General features: G+C 39.4%; 1 protein-coding gene across 2 annotated transcripts in view; it reads left to right on the forward strand.

Annotated features, from left to right (window-relative positions):
• The window catches only part of BMPR2 (bone morphogenetic protein receptor type 2), a 108,132-nt gene extending 90,039 nt beyond the window's left edge, over window positions 1–18,093 (forward strand). Inside the window, exons 8-14 of one of the 2 annotated variants that reach the window (XR_014226583.1) lie at window positions 809–969; window positions 2,082–2,229; window positions 3,167–3,303; window positions 6,936–7,108; window positions 7,640–8,901; window positions 10,569–11,987; window positions 13,041–18,093. Coding sequence is in view for 1 of the 2 variants with exons in the window: in XM_082285295.1 (XP_082141421.1) it covers window positions 809–969; window positions 2,082–2,229; window positions 3,167–3,303; window positions 6,936–7,108; window positions 7,640–8,901; window positions 10,569–10,819 (2,132 nt within the window). In the remaining variant the exon portion in view is untranslated. Of the gene's footprint in view, window positions 1–808; window positions 970–2,081; window positions 2,230–3,166; window positions 3,304–6,935; window positions 7,109–7,639; window positions 8,902–10,568 lie in introns of both variants that reach the window. The other variant, XM_082285295.1, reaches the window with a different exon arrangement.
• Window positions 18,094–18,904: the final 811 nt, after the last annotated feature.

The following is an 18,904-nucleotide window of genomic DNA, read 5'->3' on the forward strand; positions in this document are numbered from 1 at the left end:
AGCAAAGAATGACAACTAAAGATGCTATTAAAAGTGCTGAAAATACCCAAATCAGTATTCCTATGTGCCATTGAAACTGCAGCTATCATCTTAACTCCATCGTTTTGAAATGTGCAGACAGGTGTGTCCATTAGCAGCCAGAAAATGTGTAAGTTTTCCATCATAAAGGAGAGACAGCCGTAGTCTGTGAATGCTAGGAAGGAACTCAAGGAGTAGGATAAATTCCACAGTAAAATGAATTCTATACTGCTGGCTGCTTTACTAACAAAATAAAAAACTATGAACAACTGAGATTATTCTTTGGAAAAGATCAGATCCCTAGAACATTAACATGCTCAGACTCTCTGGAATAATATTGTCTGCATATCTTCTGAATAGGTGCCAATGGTAATTCCAATCATAATGTAAATAATTGGTGCTGTATTTGACATAGGAGTGTGGAAATGATGGAGAGTATTTGGAATGGCTGTTAGGGCTGTGGTAGCAGGTCTGTGTTTAAGTACACAATGTCTCCACTGCCAAAATCATGCTGAAATATGCCTTGGGAAGAAGGCAGTTGGCAAACATTAGAGCTGTATATGGCAGTAGCCTAATATATCACATAGATACAGTGAAACTCTCAATGCCAGTCAGTTTTCTCTACATAGTTTACTTTGGAGCTCATTGTAAAGAAGCAAAACCATCAGCTTTCTAAAAAATAAGTTGATTCTCTGTTTATAATAGCGGAGCAGACATAATGAGGTTCTCTCATTTTGCCAAACAGTAGGATTGCTTATATAGTAATGAGCACTTTCGTGTGTCCACATAGACCATTACAAACCTGCAATATCCCACCGTGACTTGAATAGCCGCAATGTACTGGTAAAGAATGATGGAACATGTGTAATCAGTGATTTTGGACTCTCCATGAAGTTAACTGGAAACAGACTGGTACGACCAGGTGAGGAAGACAATGCAGCCATTAGTGAGGTAAGTACAAATGGTTGGATGAATGTTCAGGTGGTACAATTTCTGTAATGGGCATTGGTTGCAGTGTGGGTGAGAAGTGGCTGAAGCCTCCATAGGAAGAAACTGGTTTTATTCTCAAAATAATCAACACAAACCTGCCATTTATAAAGGCAATAGATTGGCAGACTGAAGTTTCTGTGTGAGATACGAGAAGACACAATGTAGGTTTGGTTGCCGTGTTCTCTGTGACTATGTGGTAGAAGTCCCTTCAGTCTTGTACTGCAAGTGCTAACTGAAGACCAAACATTCTTTCATGGTTTTGGTGTTAATTTTTCTGAAATGGTGACATACCATGTTCTGCACGTCCTGCTTGACATCTAATACAGGCTACTGAGATACAGTGAGACTGTTTTAAACAAAGAATGTCTAATGTTTCAGTGTAGTTGTTGTCTGTGCTTTTACAGAAAAACTTCATATTTCATTCAAAGAACATGTTTCACAGTGTTAATCACCCTCCCTTAGAAAGCAAGTGCTAAATTGAAAATACCTAGTGCAGAAGAGCTCCTTCTAGATCTTCCCATACTGGACAAAGAAACAGGGAAATTGCTGGTTAAAATGCAGGAATGTGGAATAGTCCTTTGACAAAATCCTGTCCTACAAGTACTGATGAGTAAGTGCTCTAATCTAACACATGTCCTAGTGAAAATGAATAGGTATCTTCCAAGACTGTTAATAACCTTTGACTATGGAAGATGTGGGGTGGAACCTTGCTGACAGTCCAGGAATAGAGAAAAAGTTTTCTATTCAGCAGGATCCTCTTCCATTACAATTCATACCTTGGTGTTTAATAGTGTAATTTCAGGAAAAAGAAACATTTCTACTGTATCATATTTCATATGAGAACATTAAGGGACAAAATAATTTTGTTCTGGTACATACAAAAAAGTGACAGAGTAGGGGAAGGGTTTTGTTATGACTAGACTGGTAAGAATCTAGAATCTGAGGACATTGATTAGGAACGAGCTGTGTTTTCCTTAACTGTAGAAAATACCAAGCAGAATAGGGTATTAAAAAACTAAATTGAATTTGGAAATTACTTCCTGATGTGAAGCTTTGATTTGATGTTTTCTCAGGTGGGTACGATCCGCTATATGGCCCCAGAAGTGCTTGAAGGAGCAGTGAACTTGAGGGACTGTGAATCTGCTTTGAAACAAGTAGATATGTATGCGCTGGGCCTTATCTACTGGGAGATATTCATGAGATGTACAGACCTCTTCCCAGGTAACTAAAAGAACTGGAGAAAACCATAGTAGTAGGAAGTGGCACCAACAACCAGAGCTACTCCCGAGCCCGAGCTTTTGGAAGTGGAGAAGGGAAGTCGTTTTCTCAGTTGCTTCTGCCATTAAGTCGGTGCCATCTAGTGTTCGAGGTGGTGCTTGTCAGGACAGTGCGTCTGAGGGCGAGGCATGCTTCCTGCTGAAAGGCTTGGTATTACCTGTTCAGGCGGTTTGCAGGCCTCATGCTGAGTGCCATTTGAGCGTTATTGTTGTTGTTATTATTGTCCAGAGTTTAAAAACATCGAGAGTTAGACTGATGGCAAAGGCATTGTTTCCAGTTCTTAGAACTGACAGAAGTGCCTGAAGTGTCTTTCAGACTTTTCCTCATGAAAAAACAGTATGACTTAATATAGCCTTTAGTCAGTCATACATATTTATGAGAGTGACATTGAAAATTCAGGGAAAGCCTCCATACCTGTAAGACAAACCAAAAGGAAGTAGGCTTAAAATTTACACATGAGATTGTGCCGCGTCCACCATCTTCTTCCCAAACTACAAGAATGAATCTAAAATGCAGCATTCTCTCTACAGTCAAACAGCTGTACTTTATCTGCAGAGGCTTGTAATCTTGCTGGGCTTCCTCCTGAATGAAGTACATGAATATAATCAGTCAGTGGCATTTCACAGAAAGTAGGTGTCATCCTCAGGCTCCAAGACACTCCAAATGTGCCACTGAACCAGTAAAGTCTGAGGATGCTATGCTTTGAAAGGTTGCTGAACAGCCCTTAATTCAGCTTTTTTTTGGAAGTTAGACTTTGGGGAAAGTGGGGGACATCTCGATAGACAGCAACTTTGATAATGCCTTTCATCAACTGAAAGCCCTTGCTCTGCCTTTTAATCTGTGATTGATTTTTTTCTCCCTTTCTTTCTTTTGCTAACAGGGGAATCTGTGCCAGAGTACCAGATGGCTTTCCAGACTGAAGTCGGAAACCATCCCACTTTTGAAGATATGCAAGTCTTGGTGTCTAGAGAGAAGCAAAGACCAAAATTCCCAGAAGCCTGGAAGGAGAACAGCCTGGTGAGAAAGAGAATATTTTCAAAGAAACAGTGATTAAACCAGCTTTAGGGTGTATTCATTTCTTAAAAACAATTTTTTAGGTTTTGGGGGATTTTTTCCTCTTTGTTAGTATTTAAGGATTGGGAGCTGTTTTCTGCCTGGACTTGTTAAATATTGAATTCAGTTTTTAAAGGTTATTGACATGAAAATTAGATTTCTTTTAAGGAAAAATACTGTTGTTGTTGCTGCATGCTGCAGTGTGATACACCAAAGATAACCTGTTACATTAGTTTTTGGACACTACCTGCAGTATTGTGCATGAAGCACCCATGTGTTCTCTGTGTGCTGAATGAGAACCATGAAGCCATTTTTTGCTTTTGACATCTTATAAACTAATAAAACTGAACTAAAATACCAACTAAAATAGCTGGCAAAAATGTCAATATACTCTTCCAAAACTAAAATTGGTAAACATTGTAATAAACTTTTTTGAACTTGTATAGTCCTCAGAATCTGCAGAGGCTAAAGCTTCTAGCAATCATTTCATTATAACTGCATTAAGAATTTTATATGGGTTCATTTGATCTGCAGTTTTTATTTTCAAGACTATAAACATCATAATATTGTTTGTTGTTTTGAATTAGCGTAGCTGTGGCTTAGAGCCTTGCTGCTGCAGGCCAACAAGTTAGAGCAAGTCAGCTGAACTCTGGTGAGAGAGTCTGTGCTTGCTTTCATCTGCAGCAAAGGTCAGGTAATGTGAATCCCCTTGGCTTAGAGGGGGCTGTTTGTCTTTTATTACAAGCAAAGTGAAATGCAGTTACTGGATTCTACCTGATACAAGGTAATATAGCTTAGTTGCAACTATGAAAATGGTATATTTGACTTATTTGAAAAGATATTTCCAGTTATTCCCTTGTTGAAATTACGCCCTTCAATCTTCAGAGACTTTGGTGGTTGATAAGTTTGTAGCTACTGTGCAGACCAGGAGGAGCCCAAGGCCTCACCTGTGCTCGTGCTTGTAAATACGTAGGAACCTGCTTTCAGAGAGGAGCATAGCCTGCAGTGGTACACTGCAGTAAAACATGTCGAAACTGAGCTGAGAGCTTCCAAGAGAGGTTCTTTTATTACAAACTTTTGCCCAGCCAGTCATGGGGGCAAAGGGGGAGAAGAGGCAAAAAAAGGAATCAGTGCCCAAAGTGTATATGAAATCAAACAACAGCTGTTTCAACTATAACCGTGTTGGCAAATGCAGTGTTGGAAGAACCAAGCTTGACAGCTGTTTCTGAACACAGTTAAAACTAAAACAGTTCAAGATTTGTTTTGTTTTGCTGACTACCATTTTAAATGTTAATTATGTTCTAGGAAGCTGATAGACTCCAGCATTATTAGATGACCCCCATATTTAAAATGCCTAACACAATCTTTGTGTTGTTAGTGGTTTTTTTCTGAATAACAAAAATGTTGATAACTTTAGCTCTAAGGACTGATCTACACCATTGCTTTAAGAGAAAAGAATAGTAATAAATATGTGTCAAAGAACTTCCTCCACCCTATGCCAGTCTAAGATAACATCTGAATGAGCACTCTAGGGCAGATAGTGTAGAAAGCTCCAGATAACCTCACTCTGGACCCAGGTCCTAACCTCCTGTATCTAATGCACATGTAAAAGACTTCTTTCCATTATTTAAAGCTCTGCTGACATGTTGGGTTATAATACCTTCCTGCAAATTCATCTGTGAAAGAAATGCATTTGTCCTTTTCATTTGAGAAACACAAATAAAAACCAATGTTTTATTTTTCATCACATAATTAAGGTACTCAAAAGATGTGGAATCCTGATTTGTGGTTACCTATGCAGTCTCAGTCTGCTTCTGGAACCATCTATGTTATGTTACAGACCTTAATTAGCAGCATTGTTTTTCACAGTGTAAAGCAACAACCTGAGCAGAGGATGTACATAAAATAATTCAAGGGCTATAAACTGTGTTGAGATGTTACAGTATTCTTGTCTCACTTGCCAGAGTGGGGTCCACGCTTGACTTCAGAGGGCAGCACTGAAGGATATTAACAGAATAATAGAGTAATGCAGATTTCTGATCCCTTCCATCTTTTTGATGAGTGCTAGTACTTGTAAATAGTGCATTTTAGCATAGTTGTCTTTGAACCTGAAATTAATAAAAAACACATAATTGTGGTAAATGTGATGCTAAAGAACTTCTGTTTTGATAACTGTCTGTACAGTCATTACTGTGTTCCTTTCATGATCCTTAAAACATCAAAAGGAAAGGATCTGCTAGAGGACATACAGTATTAAATTAAACACTGGTTGAAACCTGTAGGAAGGAGTCTTGCAAAGAGGCAAGACAGGACATTAGGGTGTCCACTGACTTAGATACTTGGTCTAAACTGTGGTGAAATCAAGTCCTAAAAGCTGAATGAAGGCATTTTGTTGTGGGAGAGAAAATGGATGCAGTACCCTATCTTGTCCTTGTCCCTGAGGGTGCTTTCCGACTTGTGTCCCTCAGCTAAGGGGAGGGTATTGGCTTATCTGCTCTGTGATCTGCTGTGGGAAGGGAGATGAAAGGTTTGCTTGTGGCGGAGCTCATCCCCACCTGTGCAGCCAGGGCTGCATCTCCAAGCAGCAGGGATTGCCAGGTGCAAGCGATGCCAGGAGCCCACTCTGTGGGTGAGGAGCTCTTGGCTCACACTCAGAGCTAGTCCTGGCTTCCACTGCCGGAAGGGCACAAGGCAGTTCTAGCACAAAGACAGTCAGCAGGACCCACTGAATGCCGTACTGCCCAGCTGGGATTATGCGCAGTCCTCAGTCCTGGAGAGGTTGAAGTAGGCTGTAGATGTGAGCTGTGCTGGCAAACCAGATCCTCTCCATGGGCCATAGACTGGCAGCAGGGGGGCCATAAATGTCTGCCTGGCTTTTGTACTCCAGATGGAGTGGAAACAGAAGCGTTCAGTGCTTGTAATTTCAGTTGTTTCCTCTTTGGTTCCCTGAACATATGGCAGCACGTTTTGGAGGTCTTGAGCTCTAGTCCTGACTGTACAGTTCATCCCACAGTGTGATGCCAGGAACACATGTGTGTTTCTGTTTCTCCACCTGTAAAACAAGTGCAACAAAAACCTTCTCCCATGGCGCAGACAAATTCATTGATACTTATGAGACATTTGGATATCACTGTGGTAAACAGAGGAAGACAAGGATGATGAAGTGAGCATGGCTGTTATTTGCATACAGTGTGGGGAAGCAAGGCAGTGGCCATTAGCAGAACTGTGAGGATAACCATGACAGCATTTCCAGAGTGTCAGCAATCCTTAGTACACAGCTCTCATAAGGCAAGGAGATTGAGCTGAGCATGCATCCATCAGAGGGCTGGCTGAAGGTTGTATGGACATTGGTGAATGCAGCTTTTCCGAAGTAAGCGTCTTCCAAGTTGAAGTATGTGAGGTGTGATAATATTAGACTTGGATATTGCTATTATTAGGTTAAATTAGCTTTGAATGCAGTTGTGTATCTTCTGTTTCTCACTTTCACCAGCTTGTAACTGTTTTCATGCATGCAGAATGCTGCCATAAAAGAGTAAATCAGAAGCACAATATAAAGGTAAAAAAACTTACGAGAAAAGGATTTTGTCTCCTGGCAGGCTGTGAGGTCACTTAAAGAAACAATTGAAGACTGTTGGGATCAAGATGCAGAAGCTCGGCTAACAGCACAGTGTGCTGAGGAGAGAATGGCAGAACTCATGATGATTTGGGAGAGAAATAAATCAGTTAGTCCAACAGTCAACCCTATGTCAACTGCCATGCAAAATGAGAGGTAAGAAGAGAGCACATTTGGGTTTAGTCAGCAGGAAATGCCCAGTGCAGCGCTGGGCTCACTCCAGGACAGAAGCTACAGCTTGCTGCACCCATGAAGTGGTGTATGTTACATGACCTAGTCTGCATATGGGTATTGCATGACATAATCCCAATTGCTTGTGTTCTTAAGATCTCCTATGTGTCCCCAGAGTTCAGGCATCTTGTATGTGAACGACTGTATTTCTCACAGAGGGACCTTTTAAACTGAGCTTAGGCAAACTTGGACAAACAGCATATTGGACAAATAGAAGAAAATTACTGTTCTCTTAGGAAACAACATCCATGATGAAATTTTGCCCTAGTAAAACCAGTTTTCTTGTCCCTAGCATTTTCAAGGAAGTTGCTGAAATATCTCAGTTGGTACTTTATCTATCGTTAGTTTATTCATGAAAAGAAACAGAAAGACACTCAGCTCTCTTAAATGAGAGGCTTTATAGTATGAGGTGATTTTTACATGTATGATCTTAATATCACTTATTTTTTCTTAAAGGAATCTGTCGCATCATAGACGTGTATCAAAGATAAGGCCATATCCAGATTATTCTTCCTCTTCCTACATTGAAGATTCAATCCACCACACTGACAGCATAGTGAAGAACATTTCTTCTGAACATTCAATGTCCACTACACCATTGACTTCAGGAGAAAAGAATAGAAATTCCATTAACTACGAGCGGCAACAAGCACAGGCTCGCATCCCTAGTCCTGAGACAAGTGTCACCAGTTTGTCCACCACCAATACAACTGGCCTCACTCCTAGCACTGGCATGACCACCATATCCGAAATGCCTTATTCGGATGAAACAAACTTACATACTACAAATGTCATGCAGCCAGGTGGGCCCACCCCTGTTTGTCTGCAGCTAACAGAGGAGGACTTGGAGACGAATAAATTGGATCCAAAAGAAGTGGATAAGAACCTGAAAGAAAGCTCTGATGAGAATCTGATGGAACATTCACTTAAGCAGTTTAGCGGGCCAGATCCGCTCAGCAGCACTAGTTCCAGCTTGCTTTATCCACTGATAAAACTTGCAGTAGAGGTGACAGGACAGCAGGACTTCACACAAGCTAGCAATGGTCAGGCATGTTTGATTCCGGATGTCCCATCTGCTCAGGTCTATCCTCTACCTAAGCAACAGAACCTTCCGAAGAGGCCTACTAGCCTCCCTCTAAACACCAAAAATTCAACAAAGGAGCCACGGTTAAAATTTGGTGGCAAGCACAAATCAAACTTGAAGCAAGTGGAAACAGGCGTTGCCAAGATGAACACTATCAATGCTGCAGAACCTCATGTTGTGACAGTTACCATGAATGGAGTGGCTGGGAGGAGCCACGGCATAAACTCTCATGCTGGCACAACCCAATATGCCAATGGCACGGTGCCCTCTGGCCAGACCAGCAGCTCGGTAGCGCAGAGGGCCCAGGAAATGCTTCAGAACCAGTTCAGTGGGGAGGACAGTCGGCTGAATATCAATTCCAGTCCCGATGAGCACGAACCCTTGTTGAGGCGGGAGCAGCAGGTTGGCCACGACGAAGGGGTTCTGGACCGCCTGGTGGACAGGAGGGAGCGACCACTGGATAACGGCCGAACAAACGCCAACAACAACAACAGTAATCCGTGTCCAGACACAGCTGCAGCCAGTATCCAGAATGTAGTGAGGAATCCTGGGCAGACCCAGACTAGAAGAGCACAGAGGCCTAATTCGCTGGATCTGTCAGCCACAAGTAGTTTGGATAGCAGTAGTATGCAGTGTAAGTGCCTGCAGGACTGAAGAGTTTCCCTGACACTTTTCTACCTAATAACTGCATATATCTGCTTGAGTAGAAATTATTTCCGTCTCTCCTCAAAGCATACTTATTAAATCTCATATAAATTTAATTTCTCTCAGCACGATTTCAGTCTTTTTGATAAAGTCCTGTCTCCATCATTTCCAATATATTAGATCACTATCATCCTTCCTCGTACACAGAATAAATCTGTCTCTTTCTAACCCATCCACTCTGACTCTAGGTTAACTTCCATTATTCCTTGCAAGATTCCTACCTTTGGTAGCTGCAAAGCATATTGAAAAAGCATCCTATTTTTTTCTGCAGGGGCACATTATACCTTCTTTTCCTTACTTTTCCTCATTCTCTCAAGCATAGCTTTCTCTCAGATGCATTGGTTAAAACAATTTATTATAACTATATGCTTCTTGGTTTTAAAGCAACTGATTTTACTGTATTAGCTCAGTCTAAATGGATGGTCACTCATTTTCTATTTTGCTGTCTTAGCTCCAACAATTAGAACAATTCATCAGTTTGCCATGTGCATAAAAATTAATCCAAGTATTTATAGAGAAGGAATTGATTTTAATAGTCTATTTCAGAAAAACTTTCTAGATAGAGTTTTATGGCCAGAGGTCTAAGAGGTTACAATGGGGCTCTCCTTTTTACAGTAAGAATGTAATCATGTAGTTATAGTTAAATTAGGTACATCCTCTGCATTTGAGCCTGTTCAAGTTATTGGAAAGACCTCCTGGTGTGCATTTTAAATATATTTCCAGAAGTCACTGTAGTCTTGAAAGGTGCTTGCAAATCTCGTGACCGTGTTTAGAAAGATGCTGTGATACTAGTGGAGTAAACTGGGGTGCCAGGCATCTTTGGAAATAAAAAGTTTAAAACCAAGAAATGTAGTTGAGTATTCAGCAATGGAATGTTTAAGCCTTCCTTTTAAGTAGGAAACCTTAATTTTTGTCTTAACATGTTGATGTGAGTTGAAATCTTACTGAGATAAAAAATACTATTGCAGTGACTTTCTTTAGCTGAAGGTTAGGTTAAAAGAAGGGGTTGTGGTTTTTTAACAATCAGATTTCTACTGCTGAAGTTTTATCGCGATTAAAGTTAGTTTTGTCAGTTTTGCAACCCAGCATTCCAAATCCTGACTTAAGATCTTAACAGAGATTGGACCATTTTGTCTTCAGGTGAAATGCTTTGCCAGGTGGAGTAGGATTAGGGGACCTAACATATAGTTGCACTATTTAAATTTTAGCCTTTGCTGTCCTGTAGTAGCAACATGTTTTTGTACCTCCCATTACAGGTAATATAAGATACTATGGTTGCAAAAGCCCCTCAAATGTCAAATGCTGATTCTCCTGTTTGATGCCAATGTGCATTCCAGGTAACACAAATTACTTCACTGAAGTAATTTCTGACAGAGAACAGAATGTAGCCCTTTGTTTTAGTGGCAGCTGTTGTAGTTGATACACCTGTCGTGCCCCTGCCACACAGTTGCTTCTGTGTTTAAAGATTTTTTTTTTTCCTGTGTTCTGTTTCATATAAGTAACAACCCTGGACCCCAGTCTAATCTTAACCTTCCTCATAATACTATTTTCTATTCTGTTTTCTTTTGTTTTGGTTTGGTTTTTTTTGTCCTTCAGTAGGTGACTCCTCACAGGATGGCAAATCAGGCTCAGGAGAGAAGATCAAGAAACGTGTGAAAACTCCGTACTCTCTCAAGCGGTGGCGTCCGTCAACGTGGGTCATCTCCACAGAGCCGCTGCACTGCGAGGTCAACAACAACGGCAGTGAGCAGGCAGTGCCCCCCAAATCCAGCACTGCTGTGTACCTTGCAGAGGGGGGCACTGCCACCACAATGGTCTCTAAGGACGCAGGGGTGAACTGCCTGTGAAATACTTCAGAAGCCGACAAATGACCTTTTTTTTGCATTATTTGAAACAAACATGCAGAAAGACATTTTTAAAAACTGCTTTCTCCTCCTGTCAGCAACCCCTACCAAGGACTCGCTTTAAATAGATTTCAGCTATGCAGAAAATTTGTAGCTTATGCTTCCATATTTTTTTATTTTGTTTTATTTTTTTGAACGTTTTTGCACTTTTATTTAGTATCGCTAAAGTTAAGTCTGTCTGTTTTGACCACAGAATATATATATGTGTATCAAAGATGTGGTCTCAAAATATTTTTTTAAAAAAAAGTAACAAAAAAAAGTATTGCTGATAATCAGTTTGGACCAGTTTCTTAAGGTCACTAAGATCATAAGCAGACTATAAGACAGGTTTGACTGCAGTGGTGTCTTGTAACCATGTTTTGATTTCTGTGCACAAGCTAGTCTGTATATTTCTATGTTACAAAGTGTATTCTCTTTTGAACCCCTTATTTTCCTTGTGTCATGTTGAAATGTGCAATAGTCTATAGTTCACAGTAGGCTTTATTGAAAAGTGTGTTTCTAAAACTGCCACATGTTCCCATTTTTGTACTTGTTAATTTTTCCTTGACAGTTGAGCAGTCAGCCGGTCATGACAGTGAACTTTGCACATCGTAGCCAGCTTGAAGCAGCTGCCAATATCACATTGTGCTCAGAGGTGACAGTGCATGAATTTTCCCCAACTTGAAAGGGCTTTAGAAAAGGAACAAAAAAAAAAAAAAAATCTGAGCTCCATAACTTTCTTTTGATCCTTCCAAATCAAAATGTGTTTCCTTCATAGTAGTAGATGCCAGCCTGTGAAGTTGAGTAACAAAATGTTGAACAAATGTAAGGAAACAGTGTCAGCCATTTTTTCCATTTTATTTTGTGTGCAGTTTCACCCCCTGTATTTATGTAAAACCTTTTTTAGATCACTAATGGTGTACATTGAAAAATACATTTTATTCAGAACTGTTAATAATCATCATACTTAAAAGCTTGAGTGAAGATAGGTTGTGAACGTATTTTGTTTACACAGAGAAAAAATCATGAATCTTACTTGGCACAAAACAGTTTTGTGATGAGGCACGAGTCTTTCCTTATTTACCTCCTTACAGACAGTATGGGCCAAAAATCAGCCTGATTACTTATGCAGGTAGGTGCATCCTGATCGACTGTTGTTGCCAAGCTGAGTTGAAACTCATCCTCCCTTCAGAGTTCTTAGAGGCCCTCATCCATCTTGTTAAAATTTATTGCATGCTTTTAAAATTCATGGGTGTTGTGGGGGAGGGTTGGGGATTTTTTTCCCCTTTGCTTAGTCCCTTCTTTCAGTTTGTATGCACATTGATTTTAGCTGTCAGTGAATGTGAACGTAATATGTATTCAGATAAATTGTTTTTTCACTATCTCAAGTAAACCTTTCCTTTTTTTGGAGTGATTGGTTTTACTGTCTACTGGAAGAAAATTAATTTTCTTATTAGTTAGAACCTCCTTCCACCTAAGAAATAGCCTTCCACCTGAGAAACATTCTTTCCAATTGAAAACACTTCAGTAAAAACTATTTGGATATAAAAAAGTATAACACATCAGTCTTTGGTAACAAGCAAAGATTTATCACTTCATCTGAAAACTGGTAATGTTCAAAGAAAGAAAATCAATTTGGTTAGCCTGCCAGACTCCTGTGGCAGGATACTGGCAGCAAACAATTGCCTCCCCCAGCCTGTCTCCTTTCAGCTGACTGAAGCAGATGCTCTCTGCTTTTAAGCTCATTTGTTTCCTTGCCGTTTTACCATTTTTTCCCCCTGAGGTAAACTTTGCCAACCCTGTTCTTCTCTATATGTTGATCCAGCTAGGCTAATACATGCCTTGCTTACATCTGATTCTTGCTGTTCCCCAAAATCCCTTGCTTGTGCTTGATTGCTATGATTTTCTCTTGTAATGCTTCTTAACATTTCTTAGATTCTAGGTATCTCCAAGAGATAGCACTATAAATCCAGACTTTGATTAAGTGTAGTTGTAGAAATACAAGCCACGAGGCACGTTTTGAGCTCCCTATGTTCTTTAAGCACCAGTTCAAATAGTACCTCTCATCTCTGAGGCATAATTATGTTTTCTCCCTGTATAATAGAGTTATATCTCTCCTTTTCAAAAATACAGCCTTCTTCTGGTTTGACTTTTAATTCACTCTCTGGCTTCCCATCTGCTGCAGTCTCACGTCCCAGATGCTGAAAACCTGCCAGTTGCTCAGCTGGGTTTCAAGACCTGAATCAGAATTTCTGGCATTCTGTTCACATTGCTCACTGTGGTTCTCTTCTCTTCTGGCCTCCTGTGAGTCTCCGATTGCAGCGCGCGGTGTTGTTGTGTGGTGAGCACTGTAGCGTGGTGTTGAAGGTTCTTCTCTACTTTCCCGATGACTTGGCTTTGCCTTGCATGTATCATCCATCAGCATTTCAGAATGTGGGCTGAAAAGAGTATTTAGGACTCCTACTAACTCAGACTACTCTGGGGAAAGAAGAATTACTTCTCTTGATTGCTGCTTCCTTCTGCTGAGACAGATTTGCACCAGTCTTTAGCCTTTCTTTGCAGGCCATGCCTTTGTAAGAAATCCAACTTTTTTGTGATCAATGCGATCAAAATGATTTTAATACCAGATGAAAATGTTGTTCTGCAGTTTTCTTTCAACATTCTTAAACAATACTTTTATTTTTTCCTTTGTCTATTTCTATTACTTGCTGGAGGGCCTTTGGAATGAATTATAATTAGTAGCAAGATTGGCTGTGCAATCTCCCATGGATAAATATAATTTGTAACATGATAGAAAAATATACTTTATCACTAAATACCCTATAGATTAAATAGAGAAAAATCTATTCTTTTTTAAAGGTCAGTCAAAGCAAACTCTTAAGTAGGTACCAAAATACTGTAATTTTGCACGGCTAGATGAAATCAGATTAGCAGTTTGGTTTTAATGTTTAATTTAGTAATGCTGGTTTTTTTCTTCACAGTACATAATGCAGTCTCCATAGAATACTTTCTCTGTAAGTTAAATGATACTAAATATTATCTCATGCCACAGGGAATCATCCTTAACCAAGAAAATACATGTAAGAGAAAGAATTCTACAAATCAAACACAGGGATAGTTGATAAATGTCCTATAAACAAGGAAGACAAATAGGATTTATTTCCTTGTGAGTTATGATTTTGCTTTATTTCTTTGGTTTAAAGAAAGAGAAGGAAAATATGAAAGTTGATAATTTTCTGTCAATTTCTCACGTATATGGCAGACGAGATAAATATAGCAAAATGAAAATAGAATGGCAGTGTAAATACCTATTAATTGTGCCACTGTCAAATAGGCAATAGTAGAATATTTTTTATGGTAATTTATAATGGATAATTCAAGTAAAATGATAGAGCAGACTTTTGATGTTTGTTTAAATAAGACAAAATCCAAAATATTGCTGGTTATAGAAAATGGCTTACTAGGAGAAGCCAGGAGAGTTGCTTAGGTTAATGCATTGTCTCTTGTTTTGTTTGCTGTAATAGAGTTACCAACATAACACGTTTTTTTTAGAATGTGAATTCTAAAATTTTTGAACAGACATGCCTCATAGTCTTCTACAATTGGTATTTACAAGTCAGATATCTGCAACACTTCCACTGAATTTGTTTATAATGCTTTATAGCTTCATTTGCTAGCCAATTAGTATTACCAAGGCCTTTCTTGAAACTCCAAGATGCACTTAAACTGCACAGCTAAAGTAAAGGGATTCCTAATTTAAAAGAAAACCATCTGACTGTATCATCATTAGAATATTTTCAGGAACAACATTTCCACTCTTGTTTTGCTTTCTTAGTGGCACTTGTTTGTCTCTTGTTTTCATATAGAAAATTACCTAATTTTCAAAGGCAACACATTTTGATTTTTTTTCCGTGCACTGGGCACAAAACAATGCAAGATAGATGTGGACAAGTTTCAGGAAACAAGCAACAAAAAAAACCCACCTCATAAATATGTTTAGAAAATTCATATCGTCCCACCTGTCACCTTTCTCTAAAATCTAGAATCCTACCTGCCTCAGAGAAGAGAAAAGGAAGTTCTTTAATTGTATGGAGTTAATTATTGGCCCAAACTTAATAGTAATGAATCCTTATTTAAAAATATTTATGTATACATTGTATATGCCCTAGTTCCAGTGTTCAGTGCATTTTGCTCTAATGATACTCCTTTTTAAAATGTTAAAAACTATACACTAATATAACATTACTGTGTCTATGTTCAGATTATAATTTTCTTTAATGAAAAATACTCAAAAGTTCATAGCCATACTGCCATTGAAATGTTACTGTGGACATTTCTAGCCTAATTAGGGAGAATTTAAAAATTCACATATTTAGTCTATACATTAGAAAGTAGTTTTGCTGTAATTTTTATTTGTATAAAAATGATGGCTGGTCCCATTGCTGAAACAGGCTGGGTTTAAGCCATAAAAATAATAATTGCCAAGCACAGTAGAATATAAATGATCTGATGTGTAATTGGAAAATTTGTAGCAGCTCATCAAAGTAAATTGAAATATGATTGATCCGTCTTTGAAACTTGGATCATAGACTGGACAACTTAATATTTTGCATAAATTTGGATTATTTGAACTTTTTTGTCTGGTCTCCCTGTACCCATTTTAACACATGAATATACTAATCTTCTTTTTAAAATGTGCTTACTATTTTTGTTCAACCTCAAGCCTTTCTTCAGTGAAAAAACTATACATATTGCAGTGAAGCCAGATATATATATTTTTATGTAAACTCTCTATGTATTTAGATGCATATGTATGTTGTGTGTAAGTTCCAGGAATAAATTCTGTGAGTTACAGCATCAGATGGTAGCACTGGTAGAAAGTATAATATGGGGGGGTGGGGGGTGGTGTTTCATATGCCATTTTAAAATTGTCTGTGGTGCATCACAGTAAAGCTGGGGTCAGACTGTGACACATAGTCCAGCAGTTCAAGATCTCCCATGACAGACTTGTCACTGATTGATTGGGTGGAATGGATTTATGACAGAGAGAGAGAGGAACCTGGAAATGCACATGACAAACTTTATCTGAAGCTGAGTAATTTAAGATACCTCTCTCAAAAATCAAAAAATAACCCAAAACACTTAACACATGATAATTTTTACAAGGCTTTTTTATGTAGTAGCTATAGTTATGTGCGTGGTTGCAATTTAAATATAGTATTTTAGTCCATGAAATCCAATTACATTTTAGGCTTCTATATTGTCATATGAAACTGTAGCTATAGAAATACATCCCTTTTTGATCTCACCCACCCCCCAAGTAGGTTCAGTTTTGACATGAAAGAGTAACAAATCAGATTTCTCATTTTGGGATTTCTTCTGTACTGAGTAAAATTGGAGGCAGAACTTCCATTTCTGCAGTAACAGATGTGGGTGCTCCTGCAAATCCAGGTGGACGTTCCGTTCAGCACCGGTGTTTCTGAGGGAATGGGCACCTCATCAGCTCACGGCTGAGCCCAGTGCTCTTGGAATCCAAGAGGAGTCTGCCTTTGACTATGGGCAAAGGAGGGGTGGGTTCTGCTGGCTGTGGTGTTAAACGTTTCTGGGGAGGATTAGCCCTAGGAAAGCTGATGTGGAATGTGGGGACTGCAGGGGGCAGCCCTGGCTCCTGAGCCTTGCCAGGGGTTGCCGAGGGGGGTTTCAGGCTGTCGGGCTGGGTCAGCACAGGGCAGCTGTGGCTTTGTCAAGAAGTGGAACTGCATTGGGGAAGTGGGAGTGGAAGGGTTCAAGATAAATCCTCATTTACACCAAGGCCCTTTAGTGTTGATCTGGGCTCCATGCAGGTCTCTGTTAGCAGTGCATTACTAATACAAATTACTTCTTATGGCCATTTCTGTTTATTTCACTGTGGTTTAATGTACACGTGTGCATTATAAGGAGGAACTAGTTGGAGTTACGCTAATTCATAGTGTAATCATCCGGTATTTTTCAAAGCCTATTGGTGTTCTCATCAGCAATTGTTTGAATTTTCAAGTCATTCAGTTGGTTAACTTCAATGCATACACCATGCTTTCACAGCACAGGAAGGAAGGATTTCTTCCCAGTCCTTGCAAGCTACTGCAGATGTATCACTGGAGTGTATCTATCCAGGGGCACAGCATCTCACCTCGTCGCTATTTTAAAGCAGAAATAATTAGCCTTTTTAACTTCCTAGTTCCAAGGTCTCCCAGACGTCCACTTTTGTAGCCCATTCACTTGTTTTTAAGACAGCGAACGTGTGAGGTTTATTTCTAGAGCACTTGATTCACTTTCTTTTTTGTGCTTCAGAACTGTATCATGAAGTATCACACTTCAGTCTTGTTTATTCAGAAAATAGTTAATGTTTCTGGTCTTTGTAAGAAGTCACAAGAACAAACAGGCAAGTCCTAGTTATAGCTGACTCATTTGTCACTTTTGAATTTCCTGATTGGTGACTCTTCTCTCTCTTTCACACTGTTGAAATGTATTTAAAACGGTTTGTATGTGTATGTTTCTTGTCTGCTTTTTGTCTCTAGAGGAAAGTGTGCTCTATTCACATTTATATAAGCTGGAATCATATTTTACAATCGCTGTTGATTATTTTCCCCCAAATGCAGTATAAGAGGAAAATAAACATGGCAAGAACAAATTTCTAGGGTTTGGTCTTCTGTAAAAGCTGAAATAAGAAGATGTGAAACTGCCATTTTCCTCATGAAAGACTGTAAAGAGAGCATTACTTTCTGAGCGAGCTTTTCTGGGGGAAGAGGGGGAGAAATCCTAGAATATGGAGTCTCATCAGAACCCTTTTGTTAACGGGTATTTTTGGTTTTCCTCTCAAACGACTGAGGAAATATCATGTATGAATTTATAAATAATTGCTTTCAGTTATTTCTTTTGTATAAGCTGCCCAATACCCTTGCTATGCTGTATAAGTTGTGTTTCATGGAACAGTGTGAGTATGAAATAAAAAGCTAATTTTTGGTTTTTAATCATCTGTGGATGCCACTATGAAAGCTGACATTGTTAAAGCCACTACAGAGTTTTCTATGAATACTTGTAAGAATTGCTTTGTTATATATAAACCTAAATAAAGAGATTGTATTGATACAGAGACATTGGATAAGAACATTTAAAAGGCTATTCTTTAGGCCTAAGAGAAAAGGCTTGCTGTAAAAATGGTGCATTATTCCATTTATTAAAGATCATATTAATGACAAAAAGCATGGTCTTTTGTTGGTGGTTCATGTCATTATTGGCCACGAGCAGTAGTATGCTCCAGGAGTGAAAGGAAGAGGAAAACCCCATTGCAGCTGTGTTGGTTGGAGGATAAGGAATTACTTGATGACTAAGGGCTGAATAGGACTTCCAAACACCTTTGGAATGAGCAGGTCCCACCCTGCCTTGTTCCCAGGTGGTCCTGTGCATTAGGAATCACTGGGACTTGCCCTTGCTGGAGTAGTGCAGTGGCTCTGCTCCCTTCTTCCCCCTTTCTCAATGGCCAGCCAGGTCAGATGCTTGTGTTGGAACTGAACACAGTTTTGCAGACATTTCAAAGCAGCAGGCCTTGCATGACCTCTTGTCACACTTTGTCTGCTTGCTAAGTGTAAATGCAGAAAAACAGAAAGCGAAAACAGGAAAAAAAGGTATTAAACTAAATACTTTCCTCCTTCAGTTTTGGTTGGTGCTTGGGGAGAGCACAGGATTTACATCAACCAGGCATGTGGAGGAACACAGCAAGCAACAACCTCTGCAGCTGGGACAGGAATTGCGAGAGTAACCTCTTATGCTTCCCACACAAACTATTGCACTTCCCCCTCCCCATGAAGAGACAATATCCTGGCATTCTTACAAGCAGAAGCTTTCCCAGCCCAGAGCTACTATCCTGTCCAGCAGAACTGAAAAAGATGGATTAAGTTACAGTAGAAGGATGCTGCAAATTTCCACTGACTGGTGCTTTCCACTATACACAAACTGATGGCATCCATCCTGCAGCTCAGTTGCTTTGTTGCTTTTGTCTCTCCTCCTCAATTA

The sequence above is a fragment of the Coloeus monedula genome (genome assembly GCF_965178545.1).
Source record: "Coloeus monedula genome assembly, chromosome: 7".
NCBI classification, from domain to species: domain Eukaryota; kingdom Metazoa; phylum Chordata; class Aves; order Passeriformes; family Corvidae; genus Coloeus; species Coloeus monedula.